This window comes from Hyla sarda, chromosome 5 (assembly GCF_029499605.1).
Source record: "Hyla sarda isolate aHylSar1 chromosome 5, aHylSar1.hap1, whole genome shotgun sequence".
In the NCBI taxonomy this organism is placed as follows: Eukaryota; Metazoa; Chordata; class Amphibia; order Anura; family Hylidae; genus Hyla; species Hyla sarda.
Window position 1 is genome coordinate 120,884,449 of NC_079193.1, and position 19,757 is coordinate 120,904,205.

Here is a 19,757-nt window from a genome sequence, read left to right on the forward strand (position 1 = left end):
AGTGATTGGTGCTTTCAAAACAGCATGATCAGAGGCTAAGAGGGTCGATAAGTTACATTGCGACCAAAAAGGAGTGCAAGGCAGCGTGACGCTCCCCTGGCTCAAACGGAAGCTGCGAAGGAAGGGAATATAGTTTAGAGTAATAGTCTAAGATGAGGCAAGAGATAGCTTCAGGGTGATAGTGAAGAGTGCTCGTAGCATTCCATGGGCAGCAGCACAGTCACGCAGGCGTCTGGCATGCGTAATATGGGCCTTATTGCCCTTTTCATAACAATGTTGTTTAGCATAAAGAAGAAGGTATTTGACCTTATAAAGAGCCAGATCATCCAGTTGAGCACGGGCCGCAACCAATTGCCTCAGCACCGAGAGGGACGGGGAAACTAAAAGAATAGCCTCTAGCCAAGAAATCTCAGTGTGCATGAGTCAAGGCATCTTTTTTTCAGACGGGATCCCACGGCAATACAATAACCCCGAACCACCGATTAATGCGCTTCCCACAGAATGGCCTGTGAAGCAACAGAGCCATTGTTGGTAGTAAAATACTCAGAAATGCAAGCCTGGATTGAATCCCGGGAGGGTTGAAATTTGCGCATAGAGTCATTAAGGCGCCAGTGACAGCGATGGGGAGGAGTAGACTGAGGAGAAAAGGAAAGTAAGACCGGACTATGGACCAGGAAATCTGTTCCAATGACGCATCAGTGAGCATGTGCACCAGCTGGAGGTTCCCTAAAAAATTGTCGATACGCGTATGCAACCGATGCAGGTGAGAATAAAAAGAAAAAGAATGGTCCATCGGATGGTTACATAGTTACATAGTTAGTACGGTCGAAAAAAGACATATGTCCATCAAGTTCAACCAGGGAATTAAGGGGTAGGGGTGTGGCGCGATATTGGGGAAGGGATGGGATTTTATATTTCTTCATAAGCATTAATGTTATTTTGTTCCATAAATGTATCTAATCCTGTTTTAAAGCTGTTAATTGTTCCTGCTGTGACCAGTTCCTGAGGTAGACCGTTCCATAAATTCACGGTAAAGAAGGCGTGTCGCCCCTTGAGACTAAACTTTTTCTTCTCCAGACGGAGGGAGTGCCCCCTCGTCCTTTGGAGGGGTTTAACCTCGAACAGTTTTTCTCCATATTTTTTGTATGGGCCATTAATATACTTATATACGTTTATCATATCCCCCCTTAAACGTCTCTTCTCAAGACTAAACAATTGCAACTCCTTTAATCGCTCCTCATAGCTAAGATGTTCCATGCCCCATATTAGTTTAGTCGCGCGTCTCTGCACCCTTTCCAATTCCGCAGTGTCCCTTTTATGGACAGGTGCCCAAAACTGAACAGCATATTCCAGGTGAGGCCGTACCAATGCTTTATAAAGGGGGAGTATTATGTCCCTGTCCCTTGAGTCCATGCCTCTTTTGATACATGACAATATCCTGCCGGCTTTGGAAGCAGCAGCCTGACATTGCATGCTATTCTGTAGTCTGTGATCTACAAGTACACCCAGATCCTTCTCTACCAGTGCCTATGCCAGTTTAATCCCCCCTAAGACATACGATGCATGCAGGTTATTAGTACCCAGATGCATAACTTTACATTTATCCACATTGAACCTCATTTGCCAAGTGGATGCCCAGACACTTAGTCTATCCAAGTCATCTTGTAACTTATGCACATCCTCTATAGACTGTACCGTGCTACAAAGCTTGGTGTCATCTGCAAAGATAGAAACAGAGCTGTTAATACCATCCTCTATATCATTGATAAATAAATTAAACAACAGCGGGCCCAGTACTGAACCTTGGGGTACACCACTAATTACCGGGGACCAATCAGAGTATGAATCATTGACCACCACTCTCTGGGTACGATCCATGAGCCAGTGTTCAATCCAGTTACAAACTAAAATTTCTAAACCCAAAGACCTTAACTTACCTGTCAGACGTCTATGAGGGACAGTATCAAACGCTTTAGCAAAATCCAGAAACACTATATCCATAGCCATTCCTCTGTCAAGGCTTCTACTCACCTCTTCATAAAAGCAAATTAGATTGGTTTGACAACTTCTATCCTTAGTAAACCCATGCTGGCTATCACTTATAATACAATTATCCCCTATGTATTCCTGTATGTAATCCCTTATAAGTCCTTCAAACAATTTACCCACAATGCACGTTAAACTTACCGGTCTATAGTTTGCTGGGGAAGACCTAGAGCCCTTTTTGAAGATTGGCACCACATTCGCCTTGCGCCAGTCCCTTGGCACAATACCAGACACCAGAGAATCTCTAAATATCATGAACAGGGGTACAGATATTACTGAACTTACCTCTCTAAGAACTCTTGGGTGTAGTCCATCTGGCCCTGGGGATTTGCTTACATTTATATCACTTAACTTACCTTGTACCATCTCTACATTGAGCCAGTTCAGTACATTACATGATGTGTTACCAGCACTGACCTGTCCAATGTCAGCTCCTTTTTCCATAGTGTATACAGAACTAAAGAACCCATTCAGTAGCTCCGCCTTCTCTTGATCGCCCGTGACAACCTCCCCATTATCATTATTAAGGGGTCCTACATGCTCTGTCCTTGGTTTTTTTGCATTCATATATCTAAAAAATATTTAGGATTAGTTTTGCTTTCTTTGGCCACCTGTCTCTCATTTTGAATTTTTGCTGTTTTTATTACATTTTTACAGATTTTATTAAGCTCTTTGTACTGTTTAAATGTTATCGCTGACCCATCAGATTTGTATTTTTTGAAGGCTATTTTTTTGTTGTTTATTGCTCTTTTAACATCATGTGTCAGCCATGTAGGGTTTAGTTTTAATCGTTTATATTTTTTCCCCTTTGGTATATATTTAGATGTATAGTTAGATCGTATAAAGAAGAGAAATCCAACGTAAAAAAACTGACACCAAACACAGGTGAGTAGGGGAGGGAGTGGTACCCGCCAAGGAGTTCCGGTCCATAGAAGGTGAAAACATCAAATTAAAATCACCCCCCAGAAGCCACGGAGATGGAGGATACTTGTGGGTCTTAGTTAGAACCCTGTGTAGAAAAGGAATTTTGGAAGAGTTCTGGGCATAGATATTACAGAGAAGGAAAGGCTTTTCCCACAAGGAACCCTCAACAATAACAAAATGCCCCCCAGAGTCTATAAAGGAGGAAGCTACCTGGACAGGACCTAGAAATCAAGATAGCCACACCTGCAACCTTCCTATCAAAGGTGGCCGAAAAAACTTGGGGATAGAGGTGGTGTAAAAACTGGAAAGAGCCAGTATGGTCAAAGTCCGTCGCCTGAAGGAAGGCAATGTCAGCCTTCAGCAAAGTCAACTCCCGCTGCAGTAGGCACCTTTTAGAGGGGTAGTTGATGCCTTTCACATTCAAAGAGAAACACTTGACCATAATGGATACCAAGGAGAGAAAAATGCTAGTAAAGGGGAGCACTCACCAAAGCCTAGAGAGTGAACTAGAACGTTCCAGAAGCGAGTGTACACTTGGCAGAGTCCAGGAGGAGGAAATCCGATCTCATTGAGCCTATAAAAGGAAAAGAGAGAGAGGGGAAAAAAACAAGGACTGGGAGGGAGACCAGACAACAATAGACACAACAAAATGAAACAGCACAAACAAAGACTAGAAAAAACAAAGAACACATCAAAATCAAACCAATGACCTGAAGGTCAGAGAGGAGGAAAAATAATACCAGAAGAACCAAATAAAACAAAAAAAATCAATGTATAAAAACCACTTGGTTAGATACTGTAAGTTCGTAATGAAATTTTCCATGCAGAAATTGTAATTTCTAATATAATATAGCGCGACAGAATTTTTTTCCTAGGGGTTGACACTATTTTTCTTAACCAGCTCATTACTTGCAAATCATCCTTTGTTGTGTATTGTTTAATTTTGCCATGCAGTTCATTTTACATAGTAACATAAAGATGTAGTGGAGCTGGAGAGGGTTCAAAGACGGGCATCTAGAGTAATACAGTGAATGGGATGACTACAGTACCCAGAAAGATTATCAGAATTAGGGTTATTTAGTTTAGAAAAAAGATGGCCCAGGGGCGACCCTATCACTATGTATAAGTACATCAGGGGAAGTACAGAGATCTCTCCCATGATCTATTACAAGGGGGCTTCCTCTACGTCTGGAGGGAAGAAGGTTTCTACACCAGCACGGATGGGGGATCTTTACTGTAAGAGCAGTGAGACTATGGAACTCTCTGCCAGAGGAAGTGGTCAGGATGAACACAATAAAAGGCCGGACATGCTTCTGTAGAGTAGTACCATTACAGGTTATGGAGAATAGATTTATAGGGACAGAAGGTGGATCCAGGGATTATTCTGATTGCCCTATTTAGAGTCAGGAAGGAATTTTTTTTCCCTAGTATGGGGCAATTGGCATCAACCTCATAAGGGTTTTTTGCCTTTTTCTGGATCAACACAGAAGGGACAAAATAAGGTTATAGGTTGAACTTGATGGACTCTGGTCTTTTTTTCAGCTTTAAAGAAAAACTGTCACACATTTTCTCCCGCACTATCCACAGGTATTGGTTGATAGTGCGGGAGACGCTGATTGAAATGAGCCCTACCTTGGTCTGATCCGCGCTGCCGTTCGCCCGCAATTGTAGTTTTAATCTGTGTATATCCTGCTGTAACTGGCAAAGGTGGGGCTTCTGCAGGCTAACGGACACTGACGTCAGCGCCGCTCATGAATATTCATGAGCGGTGCTGACGTCAGTGTCCGTTAGCCCGCAGAAGCCCCGCCTTTGCCAGTTACAGCAGGATATACACAGAGATTAAAACTACAATTGCGGGCGAACGGCGGTGCGGATCAGACCAAGGTAGGGCTCATTTTAATCAGCGTCTCCCGCACTATCCATCAATACCTGTGGATAGTGCGGGAGAAAATATTTAACAGTTTTCCTTTAAGAACTATGTAAACTATAGATTAGGGAATACCTCTACTCATTCCGCACAGTTATTGGAGGGACAACGTTTCATTTCACACATGGCGTCTTTTCATGACAGTAGTCCGGCTGGACTGTGTTTTGTCGGTTTAGAGCGAATAGAGGAAGTACTTTTAGGAGAAGATCGTCATGTCAGGTTACTGTGGATTACAAAACCGAATGCTTTAGGTCCACTTGGACTAAGTGAAAAATATTATTTTTCTCCATTCATTTGAGTCACTACTGTACTGTACATTTGTGTTCATTTTTATTTTTTATTCACTGTGGTTATTGCACTTAGAGGTATATAAGTACAGTATGTATCGTCGTAATACAGGATGTTACCTATGTGGCCTGAAGTGCTAGAAAGCAACTTTTGCAATATAATAAAATATTGCAGTTATTATTAAATTATGCAGGTTTTTCGGTTGCTTGGTGTGACGGCAATGTGGGTGTGGCTTGCTTTGGATGGGGTTTGTGGGGTGTGGCTTGTCACAGGGTGTTTTTCTTTCAGAATTGTCAATATATATTGTTCTTGCTGTTTTTTAAACTCAGACCTATATAATACAGACCACAGAATCAGTCCCCACCGTAATACTGACCCCAGAAGCAGACTCCACCATAATACAGACCCCAGAATCTGACTCCACCATAATACAGACCCCAGAATCAGACTCCACCATAATACAGACCCTTCCCCCCCCCCCCATAAAACAGACCCACAATTCACGTTTTTTGCGGTCGGTGGTGTCCTCTTTCCATCTGTTTTCCTTTTGGCTCAGACCACCATGACGACTTCTTCATGCCAAAACCGATCACTGCAGCATCTGCAGGACAAACATCTTAGTTTCTGCATTTTTCCAGTGCATTCCCCAGAAGTGCAGAATTTGGTGGAGTTTATTCCATTCCAGACAGTGTTACAGAGCAGGCTACATTTCAGCCACTTGTCTTCGGCTTTGTAAAGCATGAAAGGCGTCGAAAAATAGCCTGCTCTGTAACACTGTTTGGAATGGAATAAACTCCACTGAATTCTGCCCTTTATACTTTGGTTTGCTGTGATTTTCCTTGGATATAGGTAGGTAGGTAGCTATGCAGGTAGGTAGGTAAGTAGATATGGAGGTAAGTTCATAGTTAGTTAGGTAGCTATGTATGTAGGTAGGTAGCTGGGTAGATAGGTTTGTAGGTAGCAAGTAGGTAGCTAGGTAATTAGATTGCTAGGTAGGTAGGAAGCTATGTAGGTAGGAAGCTATGTAGGAAGGAGGCTATGTAGGTAGGTAGCCCGGTGGCCAAGTTGGTGGGTAGGTAGCCAGGAAAGTAATACTGTAAGGTAGGTAGCCAAGTAGGGAAGTAGCCAAGCAGGTAATTGGGTCAGTAGCTACCGGTAGTTAGGGAAGAAGCCAGTGCTTCTCCATGTCATCACCTCCCCCCCCTCTCACCTGCACCCCCTCCCTCTTACCTGCACCTTCTTCATCTCACCTGCACCGCCTCCCTCTCTCCTGCACCCCCTCTCTCTCACCTGCACACTCTCCCTCTCACCTGCACCCCCTCCTTCTCACCTGCACCCCCTCCTTCTCATCTGCACCACCTCCCTCTCACCCCCCTCCCATTACTTTTCCTCCCCTGCTGATGCCAGGATGATAAAAAACAAAACAAAAACAAAAAAAACACCTTTACTCACCTATTTCCCACGCGGGGTTCTCCCGGGCAGCACAAGCTGGATGCGTTTTTCTCCCGCTACAGTGCAGGCGCCGACAAGTGACGTCATCGGCACCTCATCGGTGTCTCAGTGAAGCCACAGGTCCTGTGGCTCACACTGAGAGCAGGCTTTAGCTGTGTGTGCGTGTGTTCTTAAAGGGGTTCTCCGTTGCTTAAACATCTTATCCCCTATCCAAAGGATAGGGGATAAGATGCCTGATCGCGGGAGTCCCGCCGCTGGGGACCCCCGGGATCATGCACGTGGCACCCAGTTTGTAATCAGTCCCCGGAGCGTGTTCGCTCCGGGTCTGATTACGGGCGACTACAGGGCTATCACGCCCCCTCCCGTAGGCTTTTATTGAGGGGTGTAGCGTGACGTCACACGCCGCCCGCCCTGTAGTCGCCGGTAAGCAGTCCCGGAGCGAACACGCTCCGGGGACTGATTACAAACGGGGTGCCGCGTGCATGTTCCCGGGGGTCACCAGCGGCGGGACTCCCGCGATCAGGCATCTTATCCCCTATCCTTTGGATAGGGGATAAGATGTTTAAGCACCGGAGAACCCCTTTAAATAGGTTTCCTTGGGAAAAGTATTAATATCAAATAGTAGAGCAGAGAAAGATTGCATAGACTACGCCAAATGCATCATGTGAATGCATGGATTTTGTTAAGACACTCCCCATTCATCTGCAGAAGAAGGAATGGCCCATAGATTAACACTACAATCACAACATGGAAATTAAAGAAAGCCAATTCTGTTCATCGAAATGATCTAATCCTATCCACATTATAAATGAGGTAACTATGTAAACCTACAATAACCTACAAGAGCGTAAACCTTATGCCCCAATAATGAAATACCGGGCTTTTTCGAGGACACTCGACACTGACGCTCCTCGAAAAAGCCCGGTTGCGGGCGAAACGCGTCGGAGACTCATAGCAGGTGTAGGGTCCAGTCCGGTAACTATATGTCCTCTGCCTTCTATTTTATCTAAACTGTCACTTCTATTGTGCACTTTTGTTTTTGTATTTAACACATCACATGTTATGTTGCTTAAACACCACTGCTTTCCTAGCACGTTGCACTTTGCTTAGTTATTCACTGTGTGATATTTTTCACTATTTAAGAAGTGTTTACAGTTTTTTAGCACTTGCACTTTATTCTTAGTTACTTCTGCACAATTAATCCTATCCCCTGTACGTACATATAGATTTAATACATATATACAGTGGTCCCTCAACATATGATATTAATTGGTTCCAGGAGAACCATCATATGTTGAAACCATCATATGTCGAGTACACATGTCTATGTAAAAATGGTAATTGGTTCTGGGGCCTCGGAACCATTGTATGTTGAATACATATCTCTATGGGAAACTGCTAATTGGTTCTGGGATGACCATTGTATGTCGAGTGTATGGGGAGTGTTTAACAAACCAGGGTGCCTCCAGCTGTTGCACAACTACAACTCCCAGCATGCATGTACAGCATTGACTGTCTGGGCATGCTGGGAGTTATAGTTTTGCAACAGCTGGAGGCACACTGATAGGGAAACATTGATGTATGGGGTGTATAGTGTGTATATGTATTGTGTGTGACATCGCATACAGTACTGTACAGTTCTTTAAATACCTTCAGGGGGGGGGACTGAATGTCCTCCATTACCATCCTGCCGACTACAGCTCTATAGGAAAGGAAGGGGAGGGCAGCCAGCAGCTCATTGGATGCCTGCAGCAAGATGCTCCAGGCTATTGGCTATGGCTGCACTGCTGGGGCGGGGCTTATACGGAGTTCACAGTGGAAGCCTGCGTGAGTTAGCAGGACAGCATGTGAGTAATAGGAGGCAGAACGGGGCACACGGGGACATTATACAACTATCTGTCAGTTGCTGAAGTTGTCAGCGCTGTCAGATAGCTGTTTGTATGATGGCCCAGACACACAGCAGCATCATATGTCGAGGCTGCCTTCAACATACGATGGGCTCTGAGAGGCCATCATATGTTGAAATGATCAAATGTCGGGGCCATCATAAGTCGGGGGGTCACTGTATACATTTTTTAATCCATCTACTGGACTCAACTCTCCCTTTATATATACCTTTTTTATCTTGCTTTTATTATCATCAATTATTACATGTTGTAAATTGAGATGAATTTTTATCAACTTATATCTATGGATTTATATTGACTGTGTATGAATTTTCTTTTCCTATTTTATATCATATATTTTTAATTTGTGTCTTTGTAATTTAATAAAATTTACATATATATTTTTACATTACTTGTATTTCATTATTGGGGCATAAGGTTTACGCTCTTTGTAGCGTATTGTAGGTTTACATATTTGGTCTTCTGTCTTTTTAGACCCCTTTTCCACTAATTTTGAGGAGCCATTTTTTGGACTCTTTTTTTTAAAGTGAGGTAACTAAACATATAAGAAACCTGAGTATCTTACCAAGAATATACATAGTGACAATTCTGGCAATTGAGGAACAAAGATGGCTGCCAGGAGTCCATGGAAACACCTGTTGTCATAGTCTGTGATCAGAGAAGAAAGAACTATTGGGAAAAAAAGTCTCCTTAACCCCTTAAGGACGCAGCTCATTTTCACCTTAAGGACGCAGGCCTTTTTTGCAAATCTGACCACTGTCACTTTAAGCATTAATAACTCTGGGATGCTTTTACTTTTCATTCTGATTCCGAGATAGTTTTTTCGTGACATATTCTACTTTGTTAGTGGTAAAATTTTGTCGATACTTACATCATTTCTTGGTGAAAAATTCCCAAATTTGATGAAAAATTAGAAAATTTTGGCTTTTTTTTTTACTTTGAAACTCTCTGCTTATAAGGAAAATGGGCATCCCAAATAAATGTTATATTGATTCACATGTACAATATGTCTACTTTATGATTGCATCATAAAGTTGACATGTTTTTACTTTTGGAAGACATCAGAGGGCTTCAAAGTATAGCAGCAATTTTCCAATTTTTCACAAAATTTTCAAAATCTGAATTTTTCAGGGACCAGTTCAGTTTGGAAGTGGATTTGAAGGGCCTTCATATTAGAAATACCCCACAAATGACCCCATTATAAAAACTGCACCCCTCAAAGTATTCAAAATGGCATTCATTAAGTGTGTTAACCCTTTAAGTGTTTCACAGGAATAGCAGCAAAGTGAAGGAGAAAATTCAAAATCTTAATTTTTTACACTCACATGTTCTTGTAGACCAAGTTTTTGAATTTTTACAAGGGGTAAAAGGAGAAAAATCTTCCTAAAATTTGTAACCCAGTTTCTCTCGAGTAAGGAAATACCTCATATGTGTATGTCAAGTAGAGGGCTCAGAAGGGAAGGAGCGACTGGGATTTTGGAGAGTTTGAGTTTTTCTGAAATGGTTTTTGGGGGGCATGTCACATTTAGGAAGCCCCTATGGTGCCAGAACAGCAAGAAAAACCCCACATGGCATACTATTTTGGAAACTACACCCCTCAGGGAACGTAACAAGGGGTACAGTGAGCCTTAACACCCCACAGGTGTTTGACGACTTTTCGTTAAAGTTGGAAGTGTAAATACATTTTTTTTTTCACTAAAATGCTGGTTTTCCCCAAAATTTTACTTTTCTACAAGGGGTAATAGGAGAAAATGCCCCCCAAAAATTTGTAACCCGATTTCTTCTGAGTATGGAAATACCCCATGTGTGAACTTCAAGTGCTCTGCTGGTGAACTACAATGCTCAGAAGAGAAGGAGCGCCATTGAGATTATGGAGAGAGAATTTGGCTGGAATAGAAGTCGGAGGCCGTGTGGTGCCAGAACAGTGGACCCCCCCCACATGTGACCCCATTTTGGAAACTACACCCCTCACAGAATTTAATAAGGGGTGCAGTGAGAATTTACACCCCACTGGCATTTGACTGATCGTTGGAACAGTGGGCTGTGCAAATGAAAAATTACATTTTTCATTTTCACAGACCACTGTTCCATATATCTGTCAGACACCTGTGGGGGGGGGGGGTAAATGCTCACTGCACCCCTTATTACATTCTGTGAGGGGTGTAGTTTCCAAAATGGGGTCACATGTGGGTATTTTTTCGCGTTTATGTCAGAACCGCTGTAAAATCAGCCACCCCCGTGCAAAACTTAGGCCTCAAATGTACATAGTGCGCTCTCACTCCTGAGCCTTGTTGTGCATCTGCAGAGCATTTTACGACCACATATGGGGTATTTCCGTACTCAGGAGAAGTTGCGTTACAAATTTTGGGGGTCTTTTTTTCCTTTTACCTCTTGTGAAAATAAAAAGTATGGGCCAACACCAGCATGTTAGTGTAAAAATGTTTTTTCTTTTACACTAACTGGCTGATGTAGACCCCAACTTTTCCTTTTCATATAGGCTAAAAGGAGAAAAAGCCCCCCAAAATTTGTAGTGCAATTTCTCCCGAGTACGGAGATACCCCATATGTGGCCCTAAACTGTTTCCTTGAAATACGACAGGGCTCCGAAGTAAGAGAGTGCCATGTGCATTTGAGGACTAAATTAGGGATTGCATAGGGGTGGACATAGGGGTACTCTACGCCAGTGATTCCCAAACAGGGTGCCTTCAGCTGTTGCCAAACTCCCAGCATGCCTGGACAGTCAGTGGCTGTCCGGAAATGCTGGGAGTTGTTGTTTTGCATCAGCTGGAGGCTCCGTTTTGGAAACACTGCCGTACAATGTTTTTTTTTTTTTTTATTGGGGGGGGGGGGACAGTGTAAGGGGGTGTATATGTAGTGTTTTACCCTTTATTTTGTGTTAGTGTAGTGTTTTTAGGGTACATTCACACTGGCGCAGGTTTACAGTGAGTTTACCGCTCGGAGTTTGCGCTGCAGCAGAAAATTTGCCACAGCCCAAACTTGAAGCAGGAAACTTACTGTAAACCTACCTGTGTGAATGTACCCTGTACATTCACATGGGAGGGCAAACCTCCAGCTGTTGCAAAACTACAACTCCCAGCATGTACTGACAGAAAGTGCATGCTGGGAGTTGTACTTATGCAACAGCTGGAGGCACACTCGTTGGAAAACCTTCAGTTAGGTTCTGTTACCTAACTCAGTATTTACCAACCAGGGTGCCTCCAGCTGTTGCAAAACTACAACTCCCAGCATGTACTGATCACCGAAGTGCATGCTGGGAGATGTAGTTATGTAACAGTTCGAGGTGCGCAACTACAACTCTCAGCATGGCGAGACAGCTGTTTGCTGTTTGGGCATGCTGGGATTTGCACTTTTGCAACATCTGCAGGGCCACAGTTCAGAGACCACTGCAGCGTTATCTCCAAACTGTGCCCCTCCAGATGTTGCAAAACTACAAATCACAGCATGCCCAGACAGCAAACTGCTGTGTGGGCATGCTGGGAGTTGTGGTTTTGCAAGATCTGGAGGACTACAGTTTATAGATCACTGCAAAGTCATCTCCAAACTGCAGCCCTCTATATCTTGCAAAACTACAAATCCCAGCATGCCCAAACGGCTGTCTGGGCATGCTGGGAGTTGTAGTTTTGCAACATCTGGGGGGGGGGGGGGGCTACAGTTTAGAGAGCACTTTATGTGGTCTCCAAAGTTTAGTCCCCCCAGTTGTTGCTAGGCAACTACTCACCGGTTTCCGTAGTCTTCATCAGGGAGCCATGAGGGAGCCGCACATCATCGCCGCCGATCAGGTAAGGGACCTCCACCATCGCCGCCGCCGCCGGTCGCGCTACAGTTCCCCCGTTCTGCCCATTGAACCGTCGGTGGGCAGGACGGGAGAACCGAACTTTAACCCCCCGCCCCCGATCTGCTATTGGTCGTCGCGTCTTGACGACCAATAGCAGGAATAGGAGGGGTGGCACCCCTGCCACCTAACTCCCATCCCTTCAGGGGGACCGGGGGTGTCTTGGACACCCCCGATCCCCCTGATTTTCCGGGTCACCGGACACCGGTATGACCCGGATCCGCCGAAAATCGTTGGTTTGGAAGCCCCTGGGCATATGCACGGGATGCCTGCTGATAGATATCAGCAGTCATCCCGGTCCGGTCCCCAGCAGGCTAGCAGCGGGGACCGGAATTCCCATGGGCGTATGCATACGCCCCTCGTCCTTAAGGACTCTGGATGCAGGGCATATGCATATGCCCTATGTCCTTAAAGAGGTTAAAGGGGTACTACGGTGAAAACCTTTTTTTTATTTATTTATTTTTTTTTTTTTAAATCAACTGGTGCCAGAAAGTTAAACAGATTTGTAAATTACGTCTATTAAAAAATCTTAATCCTTTCTGTACTTATTAGCTGCTGAATACTACAGCGGAAATTCTTTTCTTTTTGAAACACAAAGCTGTCTGCTGACATCATGAGCACAGTGCTCTCTACTGACATCTCTATCCATTTTAGGAACTGTCCAGAACAGCATTTGTTTGCTATGGGGATTTTCTTTTACTCTGGACAGTTCCTAAAATGGACAGAGATGTCATCAGAGAGCACTGTGCTCATGATTTCAGCAGACAGCTCTGTGTTTCAAACGGAAAAGAATTTCCACTGTAGTATTCAACAGCTAATAAGTACAGGAAGGATTAAGATTTTTTAATGGACGTAATTTACAAATCTGTTTCTTTTTGGCACCAGTTGATAAAAAAATAAAATAAAAAAAAAAGGTTTTCACCGGAGTACCCCAATAACTTTTCATAGCTCCGCTACTTAGTTTCTAGGAGCTACACCAAGTCTCCTTCTCTCTCTTTCCTTCATCTGTGAGGTGTTGAGCTCTCCTTTAGCTTCCGTCCTATGTGTTTCTTATCTTAAACATCCACCCACACAAATAAGGTCATCCAGTAATAATTAGGTGAGTGTCTAATATCTAGCTTAGGGTCTAGTCAAATGACTGACTTACTATTTTCTTAGTTTATTCTAGGTTGACCAGTAGAGGACACTATTGATTAAAGGACATCTGTAGTGCAATATAACTTAAATTATAGATCGCGGGGCCGCAGCAGTATTCTGGAAAGGGGGCGTTCTGTCCCCGCATGACGTGGCGGCCGACACGCCCCCTCCATGTACCCCATAGAAATATATGGAGGGGTCGTGTCTGCCAAGGTTTTCTGCTGGGGACGAAACTTCACTTCCTGCAGACTGCCACGGCCCCGTCCAGGAGATCCCGGGGGGCCCCAGCGCTCGGATAGGGGATAAGATATTTTGCGCTGGAATACTCCTTTAACCTCCCTAGCGGTATGATTCCGTCTGGAAATTTGTACCAAAAGCGGTACAATTTTTTGCATTGAAATTCCACATCTCCCCCCCCCGTCACATTCCCCCTCCCTTGTCACATTTCCCCCCCCCCCCCCATATCACATTCTCCCCCTCCTTGTCACATTCCCCCCCCTGTCACACCCCCCCCCCCTTGTTGCATTCTCCCCCCCCCCTGTCACATTCATCCCCCGTCACATTCTCCCCCCTTGTTACACTCTCCCCCCCCCGTCACATTCATCCCCCCCTGTCACATTCCCCCCCTTGTTACATTCTCCCCCCCCCTTGTTACATTTTCCCCCCTCCATGTTACATTCCACTCCCCCCCTGTCACATCCCCCCTTTGTCACATTCCTCCCCCCTGTCACACCCCCCCTTGTCACATTCCCCCCTCTGTCACATTCCCCCCTATGTCACATTCCCCCCCCCCTTGTCACATTCCCCCCCCCCCCTTGTTACATTGTCCCCTGTGTCACATTCCCCCCTCTGTCACCTTGTCTTGTACTGCAGCAAATACACTGGGTTTGCCGGGCTGATTTCAAACCTAGTGTATTTGCTGCAGAACAAGCCCTTTCCCCTTCAGCCAATCACAGGCTTTACACCACTGCGGCCTGTGATTGGCTGAAAAGGGAAAGGTCCTAGAAGATGAATAGAGCAGTGACCAGAGCGCACGGAGGGGAACGACATCTGCAGGGATCGGCATTAGGTGAGCAAAAGGTTTTTTTTATTTTCTTCCTTTTTACTTTTACACTTAGTTCAGGGTTTTCCTACCAGGGGGCCTCCAGCTGTTGTGAAACTACTGCTCCCAGCATGCCCGGACAGCCTTTGGCTGTCCGGGCATGCTGAGAGTTGTAGTTTTGCAACATCTGGAGGCCCCCTGGTTGAGAAACACTGACTTTTAGTATATGTCTTTACCTGCTCTGGCCGGCCCCCGCAACGGGAGCCGACCCGAGCAGATAATAACATATTTTCCCGGGGGCTGCATCACTACATCGCAAAAAGCAAAAATCGCGATTCGATTGCTTTTGCGATATACTGTGCAGCCCGCACAGCAACTCTGCAATTCTACCCCGAGCGTGACTCGGGGTTACCGCTTCTAGCAGCGAAAATTAACCCTGAGTCACGCTCGGGAATACCGCTAGGCTGGTTAAGAGACTGACTTTTAGTAACAGCCAATCAATAGTTGACTATAAGTGATATATAGATTATGCATGTCATTAAGCTATGTATATCATGGCTACTATATTGCCTACAAAAGATAGGGTTGATAACTATGTAACATCCTTGTGTTTCCAAACCAGTATAATAGCATACATTGGCCCTCATTTACTTAGAAAATCGGGTTGTAAGTCTATCTTGCTTTCTTACCCGACTGCTTTTTTCCCCTGGTATTTATTATTATGTCGCATCCTGTTTGTCGCACGTGGGTTTTGTAGGTTTTGGTTTCCAACTCCTCTGAGTTGTCGGGAAAAAATCCACAACAATTCAACAAATTCGGGTTGGAAACCTTTATAAATACGTGGGAAAGCTCAGAAATGTTGGGTTACGCCCCTTTTTCGGGTTTGGGAGAATCCACATCGGGTCTGTCGGGAAAAAATGTTGCATTGTGTCGCAGACTGGCGCACGATGTCTGCGACATGTCGCAGACAAAGATGCGCCAATAAAACCTGACAAAACAAGTCGGGTTTAGAATAGTAAATTAGGACCATTATCTTCCATCTTAAATATAACTTAAGATTTCAGATACTTCTTACCAAGACAAATAGAACAAATAGTGTTATCTATACACCTGTATTCGGATGAAATATTAAGTCAGTTAGTATGCCATAAGCATTATAGCTTGTAGAATCTAAAATAAACAGGCAGAGCTCTTCATAGGGCACATAACGTCTTAAAAAATAGGACATGCAGGTAAGTAGATCACAATGGTTATGGCAATCCGCTCACCTGGCCCAGTTGGATGAATGACACAACTGCATATGCGCATGAAAAATATGATGGTGCTGCCTCTCAATCTAGGTTCCAGAAAAACAGTCCTGGCCGAACAGCATACAGAAGATAAGGTTCAAGGGAAAAAGCCAGGTTGCTGGTGTGATCCACCAAGAATGATGAGAAGAGTGGTTCCCACAAATAAATTTATTTAGCCAACCATGCTTGGCTAAATAAAGTTATTTGTGGGAACCACTCTTCTCATCATTCTTGGTGGATCGCACCATCAACCCAGCTTTTTCCCTGGAACTTCATCTTCTATAAGCTATATAGAACATTTCTGTAGCCATTATAACTAAATATTATTATATTATGAGATAGCATAACAATACCAATTGATACTACTATAAGGAATAAATGTTTTAACATATGATTTACACAATTATACAGTATAAAATGTTTTCTATTGCAAGTTTGTATGAGACTATTCATTGTAGACATTGCCCTTGCCTCACCATGGGGTCAAATAAATGCCTCCCTGAAAAGATAAAAATATAAAAGATTTAAAAAGAACACATTCACTCTGGTACTTGAGGACTCTTGTTAATACACAGACTAAGACCATGTTCACATGGCGTAAAATTAGCAGAATGGCCACATGGAAAACATGTTTGAACATCCTGTACATTTAAATAATCCGGCGGGAGCTTGGACAACTCGAAAATGTGCCGTTTTCAAGCAAAATCTGCAAAAATAAGACACGTCTATTCTTTTTGTGGATTCCACAGAAGAAACATCAGCCGCGGAAATTTCACTGTGGAATCAGTGCAGCAGAATCCCATTGAAATCAATGGGACTCTGCTACAGTGGAATATTCCTGTGGAATTGTACATGAACATTCCGCCATGTGAACATACCCTAACAGTTCTTATTAAAAGATAACCTTTATTGTTTCATGTTTGTGTCACGCTGATCGCTCCGGGTCCCGCTGCCTCCCCGGAGCGCTCACGGCGTTCCTCTGGCTGCAGCACTCCGGTCGGCACGGCTCGTGTCCGCCCTCGGGTCGCGCCCTGTCTCACTCACCTCTCGCCCCCGTCTGCTTCCTCCCGGCGCGCGCGGCCCCGCTCCCTAGGGCGCGCGCGCCGACTTGCTTAAATTTAAAGGGCCAGTGCACCACTAATTGGTGCCTGGCCCAATCACTTCCTATCACTCCCTAACCTATAAAAACCCACTTCCCCTTCCTCTCCTTGCCGGATCTTGTTGCCTTGTGCCCTGAGAAAGCGTTTAAGGGTGTCCCAAGCCTGTGTACCTAGACCATCTGCTGTTGCCCCTGACTACGAACCTCGCTGCCTGCCCTGACCTTCTGCTACGTCTGACCTCGCCTCTGTCTAGTCCTTGTGTACCGCACCAGTCTCAGCTGCCAGAGAGGTCGAGTCGCTACTGGAGAACACGACCTGGTAGTTACTGCCGCAGCAAGTCCATCCTGCTTTGCGGCGGGCTCTGGTGAACACCAGTAACTGCTTAGAACCGATTCCCCAGTACGGCCCGCGTCATCGCCTCTCTGGTACAGGGGATCCACCTCCAGTGTCCTCACCAGCCGCTAGTCTGGACCCTGACAGTTTGTTTTGTAAACAATATTTTGTTCATCTCCGACATTCCATTTTTTATGTTTGTCTTAGACACGCTCTATGGCCTTAGAAATACATTGAATGGCTGTACCATTTTAACTATTGCATATGCATAGTATGACAATACTAAACTTTGAGCTGCTGCTAAAGACAAGCCTGCAGACTAAGGGACAGGAGATTAGATACAGGAGGCAGCACTGTGTGTGTACAGCAGCAAGAAAGGTGTTAGACTAAGCACTTAAGTTTTGCTGGTTAGAAGATAGAGGATTTTCCTTTCAGGGACAGTGTAGATCTTGCAGCCAAGGCCCCTCTTCCTCTCCTGTACAAAGAAAATTCCAAACCCTATCCCCGCTTCCTGTTTTCCAGTTTGATCTAGCTGTTGCTAACAGATCAACAGATTTCCCCTAACAGGCAATGGACAGCAGGTTGCAGGGAACTCCCTTCCACACATAGTGGCAACATTTTAGAGCAGTTTTTGTTGAATAAGAAATTTTTTTGGTAAATTAAATAATATTCAAAAATGTTAGAAATCAAATAGGCCATCAAATGAAGGGAAGTTGTTTGAAATGACAGTGACCATTTAAGGAAACAGCATATTTGAGAGATGCAAGTTAAAGGGGTTGTTTGGGAAACAAAAGGTCCTAGTTTTTCTGTTTCCCGACACTCCACTTCCGCTCCCTGGACATCTTGGAAGCATATGGTTTTGAGATTGGAGGGGGCGGGTACTCTGATTATCCATGGCCCCACGCAATGTGTAATGGATGCGTGATTATCAGGACAAGCACCCGCCCCCTCCCTGGCTATAAAAATGGTGAATGGTGTTCAGCATAAAACCTATCAAGAAACACTTGATGAACTAATGGGGAGATTTATCAAAACCTGTGCAAGAAATGTGGAGGAGTTGCCCAGAGCAATTAATCAGATTGCTTCTTTAATTTTTAAAGAGGCCTCTGAAAAGAAACAATCTGGTTGCCACGGGCAACTGCATCATTCTTCCACTACACAGGTTTTGATAAATCTCTCCTAAATCTGTATAACCTTGAGGAAAGTGGACATGTTAAAGGGATAAATAAGCTTCAGTAGGGAAGTGTTTTTAAAAGCAACTATAACACATAAACAAGAGAACACACTCTGAGGGCTGTTTGGGGAAAGATCAGAAGCATTATGAGAAAACATGTTACTGAAAGAATACTAGATGCTTGGGACAAACTTTAAGCATATGTGGTTGGTAAATACCTGGGCTAAATTTATCTCAATCCTAAAATAAAAAAAATAAAGCAGAAGTAATATATGGGCAGACTAGAATAACCAGATGGTCTTTTTCCGCAATATTTTGTGTTTCTATGTTATTCTCCCTGTCAAAAAGCAATAATTCTCTGATAAAACAGAATTAGTTTCTTGTTGAACTAAATTTTTTGTTTTGTTTTTGTTTTCTCTTTTGTACATGTTCATTCAATATAGGCATCATGGCTGGCTCCAACCGGTCTGGAGACTTAAAAGATGCTCAGAAGTCTATCCCATTTGGAACAATTTTGGCCATTGCAACCACATCTTTTATCTGTATCTTTTTCCATTTATACATTCTGTATATTACTGTTACAAGACAGTCTTCATTTTTATCTGCATTCAGACCGAAACTACCTTATGTAAAGCCAATATTTTATCAGCAGTTCTTTTTTTTTTTAACCGAAGAAATGTTCTCCTAAGGCTAGCACTAGCATTTAGCTTCCAAGTTCTTTTGTTTGACTGGAAGAAAAGTCTCCAGGTTATCTAATTTTGACCCAAAGAATAATGTCTCATGCATTTTTATAATTGTGGCTGAAAACATCTTTTGCATCCTTTCTGTGTGCTGTAGTCTCCAGATGTTTCTTGAACGACCAAGTACAGTCTTTTCATTACTTCTAAACCCCTGACATATTAAAAAGCTTGCTAGAGATGTGGCTCTGTACAGGGTCGGCTATTTATATGGATACACCTTAATAAAATGGGAATGGTTGGTGATATTAACTTCCTGTTTGTGGCACATTAGTATATGTGAGGAGGGGGGAAACTTTTCAAGATTGGTGGTGACCATGGTGGCCATTTTGAAGTTGGCCATTTTGAATCCAACTTTTGTTTTTTCAATAGGAAGAGGGTCATGTGACACATCAAATTTATTGGGAATTTCACAAGAAAAACAATGATGTGCTTGCTTGTAACATAACTTTATTCGTTCATGAGTTATTTACAAGTTTCTGACCACAACAAAATGTGTTCAATTTGCTGCCCATTGTGTTGGATTGTTCTCCCACTCTTCACACACTG

At 43.8% G+C, this 19,757-nt stretch overlaps 1 protein-coding gene across 10 annotated transcripts in view; it reads left to right on the forward strand.

The window, feature by feature from the left end:
* Nucleotides 1-19,757, forward strand: part of SLC12A7 (solute carrier family 12 member 7) — an 870,696-nt gene that overhangs the window by 507,266 nt on the left and 343,673 nt on the right. For all 10 annotated transcript variants that reach the window (XM_056520184.1, XM_056520194.1, XM_056520193.1 and 7 more), the window contains exon 10: nucleotides 18,915-19,013. In XM_056520184.1, the coding sequence (XP_056376159.1) occupies nucleotides 18,915-19,013 (99 nt within the window). The remainder of the gene's footprint in view (nucleotides 1-18,914; nucleotides 19,014-19,757) is intronic.